Source organism: Malaya genurostris, chromosome 1, assembly GCF_030247185.1.
Source record: "Malaya genurostris strain Urasoe2022 chromosome 1, Malgen_1.1, whole genome shotgun sequence".
Taxonomy (NCBI): Eukaryota; Metazoa; Arthropoda; class Insecta; order Diptera; family Culicidae; genus Malaya; species Malaya genurostris.
The window spans coordinates 19,659,094-19,673,085 of NC_080570.1; the positions used below are offsets into that span (position 1 = coordinate 19,659,094).

The following is a 13,992-nucleotide window of genomic DNA, read 5'->3' on the forward strand; positions in this document are numbered from 1 at the left end:
GCTGAGATGACACAGATATCATATGGATGTGTATTTACTATCCTTCATGAAAAATTGAGCATGAAAAAGGTTTTTTTCCAAGTCGGTGCCGCGATTGCTTTCGATGGAACAAAAACAGCAACGAGTCGATGATTCAGAAAGCAGTTTATCGCTATTTACTCGCAACAAAAAAGATTTCTTATGTCGTTACGTGGCCATGGACGAAACATGGATACATCACTACACTCCAGAGTCGAAGCGGCAGTCATCTGAGTGGCGCACAGCTGGCGAAAGCCGTCCGAAGCGTCCGAAAACGCAGCAGTCAGCTGGCAAAGTCATGGCGTCAGTTTTTTGGGATATGCATGGCGTGATTTTCATTGACTACCTCGAAAAAGGTAAATCGATCAACAGTGATTATTATATTGACTTACTGGTGCGTTTGAAGGAGGAAATCGCAAAAAAAAAGATCGCACATGCAGAGAAAAAAATCCTTTTTCATCAAGACAATGCACCCTGCCACAAGTCGATGAAAACAATGGCGAAATTGAACGAATTGGGCTTTGATCTGCTTCCCCACCCCCCATACTCGCCAGATTTAGCCCCCAGTGACTACTGGCTCTTTGCTGATCTTAAAAAAAATGCTCCAGGGAAAAAGATTTGGCTCAAATGAGGAGGTCATCGCTGAAACTGAAGCTTATTTTGAAGCGAAAGATATTTTTTTTTATAAACATGGTATTGAAAAATTGGAAAAACGTTGGAACCATTGTATCACCCTAAAAGGTGATTATGTTGATGAATAAAAAAAATTTGCGAAAAAAATGTTGTTTCCATTGTTAGTTGGGACTTATTGATCCATGTGTTATCAATAAATTTTGTCGTAGTATGTTAGGCTAGCTGATTTTAACCAAATTAGATTCAAATCACAGGTCTTACGGTTCCTTAGAAAATTTGCTAATGTTAAATATTTGACTTTCGGTTCCTGGTGTCCAGGATGATAAGGAAAATAGTGTTTTTTCATAAGCTACAACGTCAACAGGAATGAGTTTCCTAAAACTGGAATGTAAACTCATACGATTTTCAGGTCTTAGAAAACTCAGAAATCGCAACTACTATCGATTTTTCGAAGATGACTGGATCCATCGTCTCAAACTCGAAGATGGGTGAATTTATACCGCAATCCGACTTCCAGTTCCGAAGTAACAAGGTAGTTAAAAACCTGTTTTAATCCACCTAGTGGTGTAATGATGCCTTTCTCATATCAAACATACTATCATATATAATACTATGGTATTCTTCAAAATAATTTTCTGCGATTCTTAAAAGAATAACCGAAATCGGTTTGTTTGACAGTCTACTGATAAAAACTATCAATTGGAAAAGATTTGAGGTCGATTTCGAAATTTTTAAGGGTTTTCCCCATTATCAGTGATGGTATACAATTTTTAACCCACTTTGCCCTATAATTCCGGATCCGGAAGTCGGATCCGCATGAAATTCAGGAATTACGCATGGGACCACAGGACCTTTCATTCGAACCTAAGTTTGTGAAAATCGGTCGTGCCATCTATGAGAAAAAATAGAACTCATATTTTCTTTTTTTGCGCATTTTACCCCATAACTCCCGAATCGGAAGTCGGATCTAAATAATATTCAGGAATTTTGTATGGGGCCACAATCCCTTTCATTTGAATCTAAGTTTGTAAAAATCGGTTCAGCCATCTCCGAGAAAAGTTAGTGCAAAAAAACGTTACATACACACATACGCACATACACACACATACACAAACACACACAGACATTTTGCGTACTCGACGAACTGAGTCGAATGGTATATGACACTCCAAATGGGACCCAAATCTATTCCAATTTGTCGGATCTTATGTTAATTGTTATGTCTCAAAGATGATTGAACTGGATTTTTACAAACTTAAATTTAAATGAAAGGTTTTAGGATTTCATAATCCTAACTTTTATTTAGATCCTCCGACATCCAGTTTCGCAGCTACAGGGTGATAAAAGCAACTTTAGATTACAGAACCTGCTAGTAGTACCGAAAACAGTGATTAGAAATTCAAAAACGGAACTTACTTCGATTTGTCGGAGACGGTGGAACCGATTTCCGAAAACTAGCGACGTACGAATTCGGCAAAACTGTGCTAAGAGCTGTTCAAATCTATAGGTCTCGTTAGTGGACCAACCGGCTTTGACAGTACCGATCCCAGGATTCCGATTCCAGAAACTCCAACAAAATGGAACTCACTTAGATTCCTCACCGTTTTTTCTTCACAAACGTAGATTAAAATTGATGGTTTTATGGTTCCACTGTGGTGACTATTAGTCCGACTTTTGGATATGGAGCTTTGAAAGAAGAGTGCTCAAAATTTCAAGCCTTCATTTAAAATGACGAGATCAAATGCTCTAAAATTTTCATAAATAAATATCATAAATCAAATAAACATAGATTTCCCACTGTAACAGATCGGCTGAAAAATTCGTATCGTTTCTATGAGAGGGCGCCACTAGAATTAAATCCATACCATTTTCAGTTAGTACTAACCTTCAAAAGATACGTGTATAATTTGACAGCTGTCTGATTATTAGTTTGTGAGATATTGCATTTTGAGTGAAGCTACTTTTTTATTGTGAAAAAAATGGAAAAAAAGGAATTTCGTGTGTTGATGAAACACTACTTTTTGATGAAAAAAAGGGCCGTCGATACCAAAAAATGGCTTCATGAGTGTTATCCAGACTCTGCACCGGGCGAAGCAACAATTCGTAAGTGGTTTGCAAAATTTCGTACTGGTCATATGAGCACCGAAGACGATGAACGCAGTGGACGTCTAAAAGAGGCTGTTACCGATGAAAACGTGAAAAAAATCCACAAAATGATTTTCAATGACCGTAAAGTGAAGTTTATCGAGATAGCTGACACCCTAAAGATATCAAAGGAACGTGTTGGACATATTATTCACGAATACTTGGATATGAGAAAGCTTTGTGCAAAATGGGTGCCGCGTGAGCTCATAATCGATCAAAAACAACAACGAATTGATGATTCTGAGCAGTGTTTGGAGCTGTTATATCGAAATAAAACCGATTTTTTTCGTCGATATATAACAATGGACGAAACATAGCTCCATCACTTCACTCCGGAGTCCAATCGACAGTCAGCTGAGTGGACTGCACGCGATGAACCGAACCCAAAGCGTGGAAAGACTCAACAATCGGCCGGTAAGGTTATGGCGTCTGTATTTTGGGATTCGCATGGTATAATTTTCATCGACTACCTTGAAAAGGGAAAAACCATCAACAGTGACTATTATATAGCGTTATTAGAGCGTTTGAAGGACGAAATTTAAAAAAAAAACGGCCTCATTTGAAGAAGAAAAAAGTTTTGTTTCATCAAGATAATACACCGTGTCACAAGTCGATGAAAACCATGCTGAAATTGAACGAATTGGGCTTCGAATTGCTCCCTCATCCACCGTATTCTCCAGATTTGGCCCCCAGTGACTTTTTCCTGTTCTCAGACTTCAAGAGAATGATCGCTGGTAAAAAATTTAGAAGCAATGAAGAGGTAATCGCTGAAACTGAGGCCTATTTTGAGGCAAAGGACAAATCGGCGAAATTGAACGATCGTACTACAAAAATGGTATCGAAAAGTTGGAAGATCGCTATAATCGATGTATCGCCTCTGATGGCAATTATGTTGAATAATAAAAACGAATTTTGGCAAAAAATGTGTGTTTCTATTAAACGATACGAACTTTTCAGCCGAACTGTTACGGTGACACTAACAGCACCTCTAGTGAGAAACGGGTGTACTATGGTTGTGTTAAATGCGCAGGCAACTTTATGCATGCATTTTAGGAGCATTTACGCACCCATTCTCCACCAGACGGCACTTTTGGGGTCACAGGTTGCTCAACTACATTACTATTAGATTGAGAAATCTATGTTTATTTGATTTATGTAAATATAGGTCTTACTTTGCTATTCCGACATGGGAAACAGTAGTCAAAAGCTTTTAAATTGACGGAAATTGAAACGATGGCGGAGACATACATATGGCAGAACTCAATGAATGGATTTTTCCAATAAACTAGCACCTCACCTCACTTATACCAGAGCCGGAATTAAACTAGTCGGATAAATAATTGACAACAGATACCTACTGGAACTGTATTCAAGTAATAATTGGAATGTACAATTTATTAAAGCAACGTATCTGGTTCTCATCAACTGCAAACGAGAAAAGCTAATAAAATTATCAAAATGGATCTTATTGCGCTATCCGTGACAAACGAACACGTTCGATGTGGAAATAAAAGTTATAACGTTGTACCATTTGTAGGTTAGGGAAAGCATTTAGCCTGTCTTTGCGATGAAAAACAAACTAGAATCGAGAGAAAAGGGGGAAACTAAATTCCAAACACACAGATAGGCAAAATTTATGTAACTTAATAAAGCTCTCATCATTTACCGATTAAACGGGAGGGCCTTTTGTCGTCGGTTGTCATCTTCGAGTTCCAGTCGGTGGTGCCAGCAGGAAACAAGCCAGGAGGGTAATCTATCTACTGGCTTTCGGTAGCAATTTTCCCAGCATGATGCCGTGAGTATTGCCGAACGTTGGCGGTGGGAATAGGCACTTGTTCAGCCGGTCGACTCTATCATTGCAAACTAGAGAATTCAATTTAGTGGCGTCGTTCCTGCGGGATTTGAACAACTACTTTATTTGCTAGTTTCCCATCAGCTTGATAGAGCAGTGAATTGTTTTTTTTTTTGTCGTTTGATTTTGAACCTGTTGTCTGAATTGGTGAAAAATCATCAATTACTCAAATTACATAGGAATCGTTTCAGCTAAAAACCAAACCTAGATATTCTAATTCGAAAAATATGTCATTGAAGTCAAGAGAAACACAAACAATCACTTGCTAACAAAGCTAACAAAACAAGAACAACAACAACAACACTCACCCTCTTGCTCATGTGGATAAAAGCTTAGTACATGAGAAATTCCGTTCACATCCGTTCACCCTCCAGTGGCCTTTACTCAAGAGGATAATTGGTTTATTGTCAGTCTGAAAGACCGTACGACCGTACGTGATGAGGACGGAAAAGTAAAAAGAAAAAAAATGCACAGGAAAACGGTTCAATACACCAGGGACACTTTCATGATTCGTACCGTATTTTGTTAACTGAACTACGTGAGCAGTCCGCAGTTGAGACTTACCGAATAGTGAGCAATTATGTCCCGTTTTCCGTGACATGACAATCCGCCGAGGGAACTCACCCGAACACGTGAAATTGAAACGTGAATTCCAGTTTTCCAATACTACAAATACGTTGTTAGTAAACAATTCGCCTCCGTAAATCTGACAATCGGAAAATCAAAGCCTACTACGGACGGATAGTGTGGAAAGCAATAAATTTAATAGCATCCACTTTATAAAAATGCACCCTCGTCAGTAAAACTGGGCCGCCGGCCTGGAATGACCATTTAAAACGAGGTTCGATTGACCCTTGCCAGCTTTTTATCTTGTCCGGGGTATTTCTATTTCTATTACGGACTTTTCCAACCATCCGGCGGCGGTGTTCTGAGCTCGGTACAAATTGAATTGTAATGTTCACCCTTCAGCGCTCGAAGTTGAGTTTTTAAGCCATGCATTAAAAATGGATGATTGTTTGTTGGTTTCCGACTGTGCGTTCGGAAAATTAGTTCCGGAAAATTTATTAGCCATCTAATGGATGAGGAAATCGGCGAGGTACTTAGATTTGATTTCTTATAAACAGTTCTTTCAATCCGTTTTCATTATGCGTAGCAGTCAAAAAAAAGTTTGTAGACACGTCTGGGAAGTCTCAAGTGGAAGTGCTGGACCATGCGGCTTACTTATCAGACCAGGTTCCATCCGACTACATTTATTGCTTAAATTTCGGCAAAAAAACGCCGAGATTTGCACAGCCGTGAGCTCGGTAGTCGTCTCGGCAAAATAGTAATAAATACTCGGCAATCCTAAATTTGTTAACAGTCAATTATTGCCGAACTGGTCAGAAGCAATTTTACTGTTTGCTCAACAAAAGCAATTCTGATCGAATCCTGAATTGTCAAAGTTACGTTTATGAAAGGGAGTGTTTTTTTTTTTAATTTTCATTATAATTCAGCATTCAAAAAAGAAAAGAAAACCTCAAAATACAACAACACGGCTAAAGATGATTATTTCAAGGTACTACAGCATAATATTATACCAAACTTCGACAAAACAACGCATGTTACCGAGATATCAGAATATTACAGGGTGGCTCATTTAAAAGGAAAACATCGGGCAACTCAATAAATTTTGACAGAGTTGTCAGATCGATTAATGACATACCACGTAGGAAGCGTCATTTCAAGACATTTTACCATGGAACAGCACACAAGGTAATGTTTCGAATACCTTATGGTTTTGATTAGAATTTATAGGAGTTTGACAGGTTTTGACAGTCATCACTCTGTAATTCCGGAATCGAGGGTCGAATCCGGACTATAAGACTATATGATAAACGAAAGGTAAAAACCTATCTCAAAACACATAGAACTTTTTGCTTCAAACCCTCATAGTCCCATCCAAATTCCGGCTTTAGCCTAATTTAAATCGTTCGCCGAACCAGGAACTAGATACAAAAACAAAAAATCATCAGTTAGAGGTTCCCCGAAACGGAATCCTGGGTACGGGCCTGATAAGATTAGTCCGATTTTTATTCCGATCCAACTTCCGGCTCCGGAGATAGGTTGCTTAGACTATTCGCAACGCTGTGATCAGGGCCATAGCTAGCATAAGACAGGTCGGGCGGGAATTTTGGTGGCCCATGAAAACACTTCAAATTGAATGAGACTCTAGCTACGGCCTCGGGAATTAGCAGTTCATGTTGAACTGCTAGCTTGGCTTAAAAGTTATTTCAGAGAAACATTTTACGAGCTGTACCAAAGTGCAATGACTTCCTTTGTGCAGACACGTGACCACCTGAAAGAATCATCGATTCATATAAAGTAGTCCTGCCTCTAGCCGCCTTCCAGTGACACCCTTTTCCAGACTTTCTTCCCATGCTGTTGTAGCTTTCTCCTTGTAGTCGGCCAAGGTTTGATTGATGAAAGGATAAGAAGCATCGGACAAGCCGGATTTGTTCGGATTTAGTAGAAGCAGAACCGTTTCATTCGGGTGCAGTTGAAGGCTGAAGCTATTGAAATACCAATTAGAAACTACCATCAGGGGATTTTTTAAAGATTTCTGGTGAAACGCGAAGGATTTTTTCTTTTATATGTATAACTTGTACCACAAATGAAATGGTTCCTATCCCCCCCTCAAATACCAGTGTAAACTGAATTACTACGGAAACAGGGAAGTTAATTAAAAAGCAAACGGCCTACTTGGATAATACAAATTTTAAATTTGCTGTCATTCACCCACCTGACACTCAGTGAGTCTTCTCAACAACAACTATTCTTTTAAATTTGGATCACATTTTTTTGTTAGTTAAATTTGACCGAAGTTATCATTCAGAATCCAATGAGTAATAAGCGCTCGGTGAATTTCACTTGGCGAGTCGAAATAAGAATCACTCACCACCGCCAGGTTGCCATCAATTATTCAAACTTAAATGTGAGTTTTAGCAACAAGCATGTTTGGCATGTGCACTGATTAAATTTCTCTAAATTAGATTCCTCAAAGATAAATGAACGAAACGGCAGAAGCAACAGTAGCTCCGGAATCTGACCGGAATTAATATTCATGGTTTCTTCATTTAGATCTCCGGGCGGCCCCGGTACAAATTTATTCAAATCACTTCTGTTTGTGTGTTTAGCTTTGATTAGATTTCCCACCTCTTGTTCGTTCGTTTGTGTTTTTTTTTCGCCGTAGCTCGTCTCGTCAACGTCGTTTACCTGGGTGTTAGCGAAGACGCCGCACACCGAGTAGGCGCTGAAAGGCATCCGGACGCAGGTTCAATTTTTCACTTGCACAAAGCAACCGTGTCTTGACCGAAGATCTTTTTCATCGTCGACCAGCCGGGATAATTCTGACAGTTGAACTGTGCTCGTCATTTTTCATCACCCTGGCTGCTGCTGCTGCTTCTGCTGGTTCTCGATATAGGCGGTAGTGTATTATCTGAAATACCCAAGGGAAAGATTTGGACTTCCATACGGCGAGGAAAGTGAATCAAACGGCAATCGCTCATGCACATAAATTAATTATAAAGTAATATCATAGACGCAAGCACAGGCAAGAGAGAGAGCGAAACGGAGCTCTGTTTCGGGTTTTCGTTCGGAACACACGCACTTACGCCGGCCCGACAAGTGGATTGAGGTTAGAAGCGTATGCGAAAGTGTCAGACTCTGGCAAAGAAACACACCCTTGTTTGTTTTGATTGTTGCCCCTTCTTTTTTTCTGTCGGTGCCGGTTGGTGTCTGGTTTTCCGGCTAATTTCGCAGAGGCAGGGTCGGCACAAACAACGGCACAGTCAACACAAATCCTTGGAGATTACAGTGAATGATAATTTTCACTCTGAAGTACTTGTTTCTTTTATTTACCAGTTACAGGTTGCTTGCAGCTATAGCAGGATCGAAAGCGAAAAGGGCAACCGACGGTGGGTTCGGCACGCGTGAACGAAAACCAGCTGCAGTGCCCACGGTTATCGGATTACGGTGCGGACCACTTGGTCCATTTTGGCAGGAGCCGAAAAGCGGCGGAGGGTGAACCAGCGAGAGTAATCGTTGTTATCTTGTTTGTTGATCTGTGCGAAAATAGCTTGACGGTTGACAACCGTCGTCGTACCGGAGTGGAACTAGTTGATAATAATCTTTCAATTTGGTTCTCGGATTACAGGTTGATTACGGGCTCACTGATGGTGACGGAGGATGAGGCAGCAGAGGCGAGATGGCGAAGGTTAAATGCTGCTGGTGGGAACGGACGGCGATTCGTTCTTGGGTCACGGAATGTTTCGGTATGTTGTTTCCTTGCTCTAGTTTGTACCCATCAGAAAAAAAGTTGAGTAGCACTTGAAAGAAAATTGCGGTGAGACTTGTATTTCAAATTAACTCGTTCAATTTCAGTTTGAATATTCCTATCAGGTGTACTTTTTGAAGTTTTTTAGGTGCAAAAAACGGCTGCAGAATCGATTGAAGAGATTACTGAATTAGAATTTCCAACCTGGATTCTGGAACCGAATTCTGGACCTGTATTCTGCATCTTGAATTCAAGAACTGAGTTCTGAACCTGGATTCAAGAACTGAACACTAAACTTGTATTTTAAACCAGGATTGAGGAAACTGAATTCTACAACTGAGTTTTGTATTTGAATTCTCTGATCTCAAATTCTCGACCGGGATTCAGCTGGCATTGATTTCTAAGCCAGAGATTTTTTATCCTGAAACTAAAATTGGATCTAAATGCTGAACCTGGATTTTGCATCTGACTTCAGGAACCAAATTGCTCATGCTGAGGTTTGTAACTGAATACTGAGCTTGAATTCTACCATGGAACTCTGAATCTGAAACTGAGAACAGAATTCTAAAACTTGCCTCGGGACCTGGAATCTGCATTTAAATGTTGGAACTGAATTCTGAATCCTGCATCTGAATTCTGGAATTGAGTTCTGCGACTGAGCTTAGGAACTGAGTTCTGAACCTGATTCATAAAACGTATTTCGGATGTGAGTCTGTACTCCGATTCTGGTTTGTTTCAGACTTGGATTCAAGAGTTGAATTCTGAATCATAACCTGAACAGTAAAGCTCACATCATACTCGTTTTACCCTGATTCCCCTTTTTTTCTGAATTTACTTTGAAGGCTGACTATAAAACTTTGCAACAAAAAAATTGAATGCGTCAAACCGAAAAGAATTTACTACAATAACTCAAATGTTGTCGATTACTGTTAGAATAATTTGCACTAAAATTTTGAGTAAAATTGTTTTTCATATACATAAAAAACTGTGTATAAATAGCTCTTTTTGATTATATTGTACTTAAATGCATAACAAATATTGAGTACTTGACTCTCAATACTTGAATTTAAATAGGGTATTTATTATTCCCTTAACAATTGGAAGAGATTTATCACTTCAGAACATCAGATCAAGGGGCGGTCGCTTAGAGTAGTGTGTTGTGATTGACATAACATAAAACACACACATGTCGATACTTCTTAGCCACCAATCAAACACTTATCCCTAATAAATGGGCACACTTGAGCAAAAAAACGTTCCCATTCTGAAGCCCAATACGCAGCACCCTGGGACTTGGATGGCACCACCAAGAGCACAGTTTATCATTCCGGTTTTGGCAGACACAAAACCGGTTTGTGTTAAGCGACTGGCCCTTGCAGCAGATACAGAAAATAAAAATACGCGATCCCACCAACACAAAATGGTGCCTGTTGCTGTGAAATGGTTATTACGACTTGTAGACTGATCATTCGAATTGTAACGTATCAGAACTAAGATTTATTCGTTATGTATGATTGATAGTCAATAACTACTTAATTTTTGACGTTTTCATTAATCATTTGAAATTGAGTGACTTGTACTCATATTGTGAGTAACTTTTCATAAGTGTGTACGGTTGGTTCCCGCTTGTGAGGAATTCCGGCAACCGTCAGAAGACTGGCTGCATTCCGGCTGCTGTCAAAATTATCCAGGCGAAATTGCGTCATTATCTCGCCGTACGTGTCTTGTTTATTTCTGTCTTCTTCATTTTTGATTCGTCAACCCCGCATGTACATACAAAAAACGAATCATGAGACGAGGTAAATGAGATTTAAATGTCGATATATTTGATATTGGAAAAGCAATGTTATTGGCAGTAACATTTTCATAATTAGTATATATCGACCGTCCCACGACAAAAGGGCCTAACTGCAAATGAGAGCCTCTCTTTGTTTACTTTCTCTTTTGATTATTACGGAGCCATTATTGCAAATTCTCTAAAGTTTCCAATATAAATCAAAAGCTTGTAGTTTTACCTTCAAAGTTTTGCGAAGAGTAAAGCGTCAAATATAAAATCAGTTCGGTAAATCGCGAAAGAAAAAGTAAACAAAGAGAAACTGTCATTTGCAGTTAGGCCCTTTTGTCGTGGGACGATCGATATGTATGATGGGCAACAACTTATTGCCTTTCATATGTACTTTTTTATTGAAAAAATAAAATCAAGATGCTAAAAATGTAGAACCGATTCAAAACAGTTCTGCCAATCTTATATGGCAAGAATCCAACAGAAACATAACCGTTAATAACCGCTAGGCGAAATTCTCTGCCGGAAACGGTTGTTGCATTGTTGCCAGACTTTTGCCGAAATTCTGGCAGAATTCCGGCAAAAATGGCTGGCAGACATAGCCAGCTGTCTGGGGGGAAATCTACCCGCCGCGTACAAGTGGGGTCTGTCACAAACAACAACAACTCAGCTGTTTTTTAAAGAAGGGCGAATCTAACATTGACAGCAAACGGAGAAAAACATCAATGAATGTTTCGCCTTTGGTTTCAATTTCTATTTAGAAAAAATCGTACATTTCCAGATCGATTTTTGATAAACCGATGAACTTTTCCTTATCTACTCAGTAAATTAACATAAAAAGTTTCGTCCTTTTTTGATTTGTTTACTTCTTTGCTCTCTATGTGAATTCTGAAGTTACTTCCTCGTGAATTATTCGTGAAATTAGTTGGTTCCCGCGACTAAGACTAAATCTGTGGATAATTCTATCGTCTCATTTACTCATGGTTCGGAACAAATTATAATCGGATGGAGCAAGGTGCGATGAATATGGCGGGTGGGACAGACCTTCCTTCGTGTCAACATTTCCAAATAAGTTTTCACGTTTTGCATTGTCATGAAGCAAAGTACCTTTGTCGTGACGATCATTATATTATGGACGCTTTTTCTGCAACCTTTTTCTTACGTTTAAAACGCATTTATTTATGGTAATTGACAAATATCCAATTCGTAATATTGGCTACAATTGTTTTCCATCGAAAAATGTAAAACCCGTTTTTTCCATTTTGCCATTAGGGCAACCATTTCCATGCTAGGGTGGATTCAACAATGCGTTCCTGTTGTTCACTCATTCGTCCAGAAAAACTAGTTATTTTGAAGCGTTCGCGAATGGATTGCCCATCTCTACTCTGGATGTATTGAAGCAGTGTGATGCGCTCTCTGATTTTTTTGCGAAACGAAGATCTGGTGTTCAGATAAAAACGGAACCATCATCAATCAGTGCCACATGCTTCTTGACCGCAGAGTGATGGAAGAGGCATTTGTACCTTTCAAAATAGGGGTTGACTATAAACTCTACCAAGACAAAGTGCTTGCTCTATACAAGGTAAGTTCGTTGAAGGAGGAGAAAAAAAACCTGCGGGTAAAGAAAAAATTGGAGAATGATGCTGCACCAAGTATACCAACTTACTGACATTGGAAGACATATAAAACGGGGTAGACTACAATGGGTTTGGTATGTAGCAAGGATGCCGGAAGGAAGAATGGCCGTCGAGAAACTCAGTAGAGAACTTGAAAGAGGTTGTCGACTGTGCGGTAGACTTTGCACTTGCTGGTTTCCTGGGGTATCGTTGGGATGTGCACCATAAAGTAGAGAACTCACGGCAGATCTTCACCAAATCACTGACAAAACGGTAAACTACAAACAAAACTCAGAACAGTAACAATTGCCAACATTGAACTTTAAGAATGTATTTTAATATTTGGATATATCTTATACTTTGTGAAACTTCTAATTCCACAATTACTGTAAACATGCTCGATGATTTTCGCCTCGAAACGATCTGTCAGATCACACACAGTCAAGATTTAATCAGAGATGCCAGGTCTGCAGATTTGTCTGTAAATCTGCAGATTTTGGGTGTAGTGCTGCAGACATTTTTAGTTGTGCAGACTTTTACAGACTTTTGAAATTCTCGCAGACTTTTGCAGATTTTTGAAATTCTCGCAGACTTTTGTCTATATGTACAGACTTTTGAAATTTCCGTGACCTTTTTTTTTTTTTTTGCTCGCCAAGTCAGTTTTGCGTGTCATACTCTATAGAGAAATTGCTGCCAGCAAGACGTATTTGCTGACTGCAGATTTTTTTTCAGATTTACAGACCCTGTCTGCAGATATTTGAATTTTTTACCTGGCATCTCTGGATTTAATGGTTCACCCTGTTGTTTTAGTTATTGTTGTGGTTGTTGTCATTGTTCGCGTCGTAGCAGCAACTGTCATCACGAGAGAGAGCAAAAAAAAATTTTAAACTGAAACAATAGAACGATTTTCGCGACAGGACCAAACTTCCTCTCCTGATGCATCGATCGAACCTAACGAGTTCCGGATTCGATTCGCTTAAAACCTGGCTAAACCACCGGCGTTATCCAGATCGATTGGGATGTCTCGCTTAAAGCGCAATACATCACTGGGATCCGTTTCGGAGCCACTGGCCGAATCGTACAGGATGGTCATCGTGTCCGGATCGTTGCCCAACTGTTGCAGTAGTTCTCGGTTTCGCATCACCAGGGCATTCGCTAACCGAATGTCGCACGGTGCCTTCAGGAAACGTTGCACCAACAGCCTAAAAACAAACGACGAAACACGTGAAAGAGGGGGCAGAGCCGAACCCGAAAACGGTCACACTTACTTATCGTTCGGTTTATCCAGTGCGATGTTGAAACGGGGAACCATCGCCGGACCGGTCACGGTTCCGCCGGGTTCCGAACCCGACCGCTTCCCATTAGTCCAGCCGCGTGAGTACTGGAAAGTTTGAGCATCGGTGAAAATGACCAATAGCGAAACGATCAGTGACGTGGAGCAGATATGTTTCATTTTGTGTGGTGTGGTCACTGGTTTCGGTAGGTTCGAGATAAACTGGGTGTTATTAATTAGTTCTAATTTTCATTCATGTGACAGATTCAAACACATTCCAGTATGCACTGATTTATCACTCTTCGAAACACTTCCTGAAGCACCTTACTTTGACGGTTCCAATTCCAACTGAGATGCCGC

The 13,992-nt window shown here is 39.8% G+C and overlaps 1 protein-coding gene across 1 annotated transcript; it reads right to left on the minus strand.

Moving 5' to 3' along the window:
* Nucleotides 1–12,674: 12,674 nt before the first annotated feature.
* LOC131434314 (pro-corazonin-like) lies at nt 12,675–13,992 on the minus strand. The gene is made up of 2 exons (XM_058600983.1): nt 13,628–13,992; nt 12,675–13,561 (listed from the first exon to the last, which is right to left on the minus strand). The coding sequence occupies exons 1-2, from the start codon at nt 13,810–13,812 to the stop codon at nt 13,336–13,338; spliced, it is 411 nt and encodes a 136-aa protein (XP_058456966.1). The 5' UTR covers nt 13,813–13,992; the 3' UTR covers nt 12,675–13,335.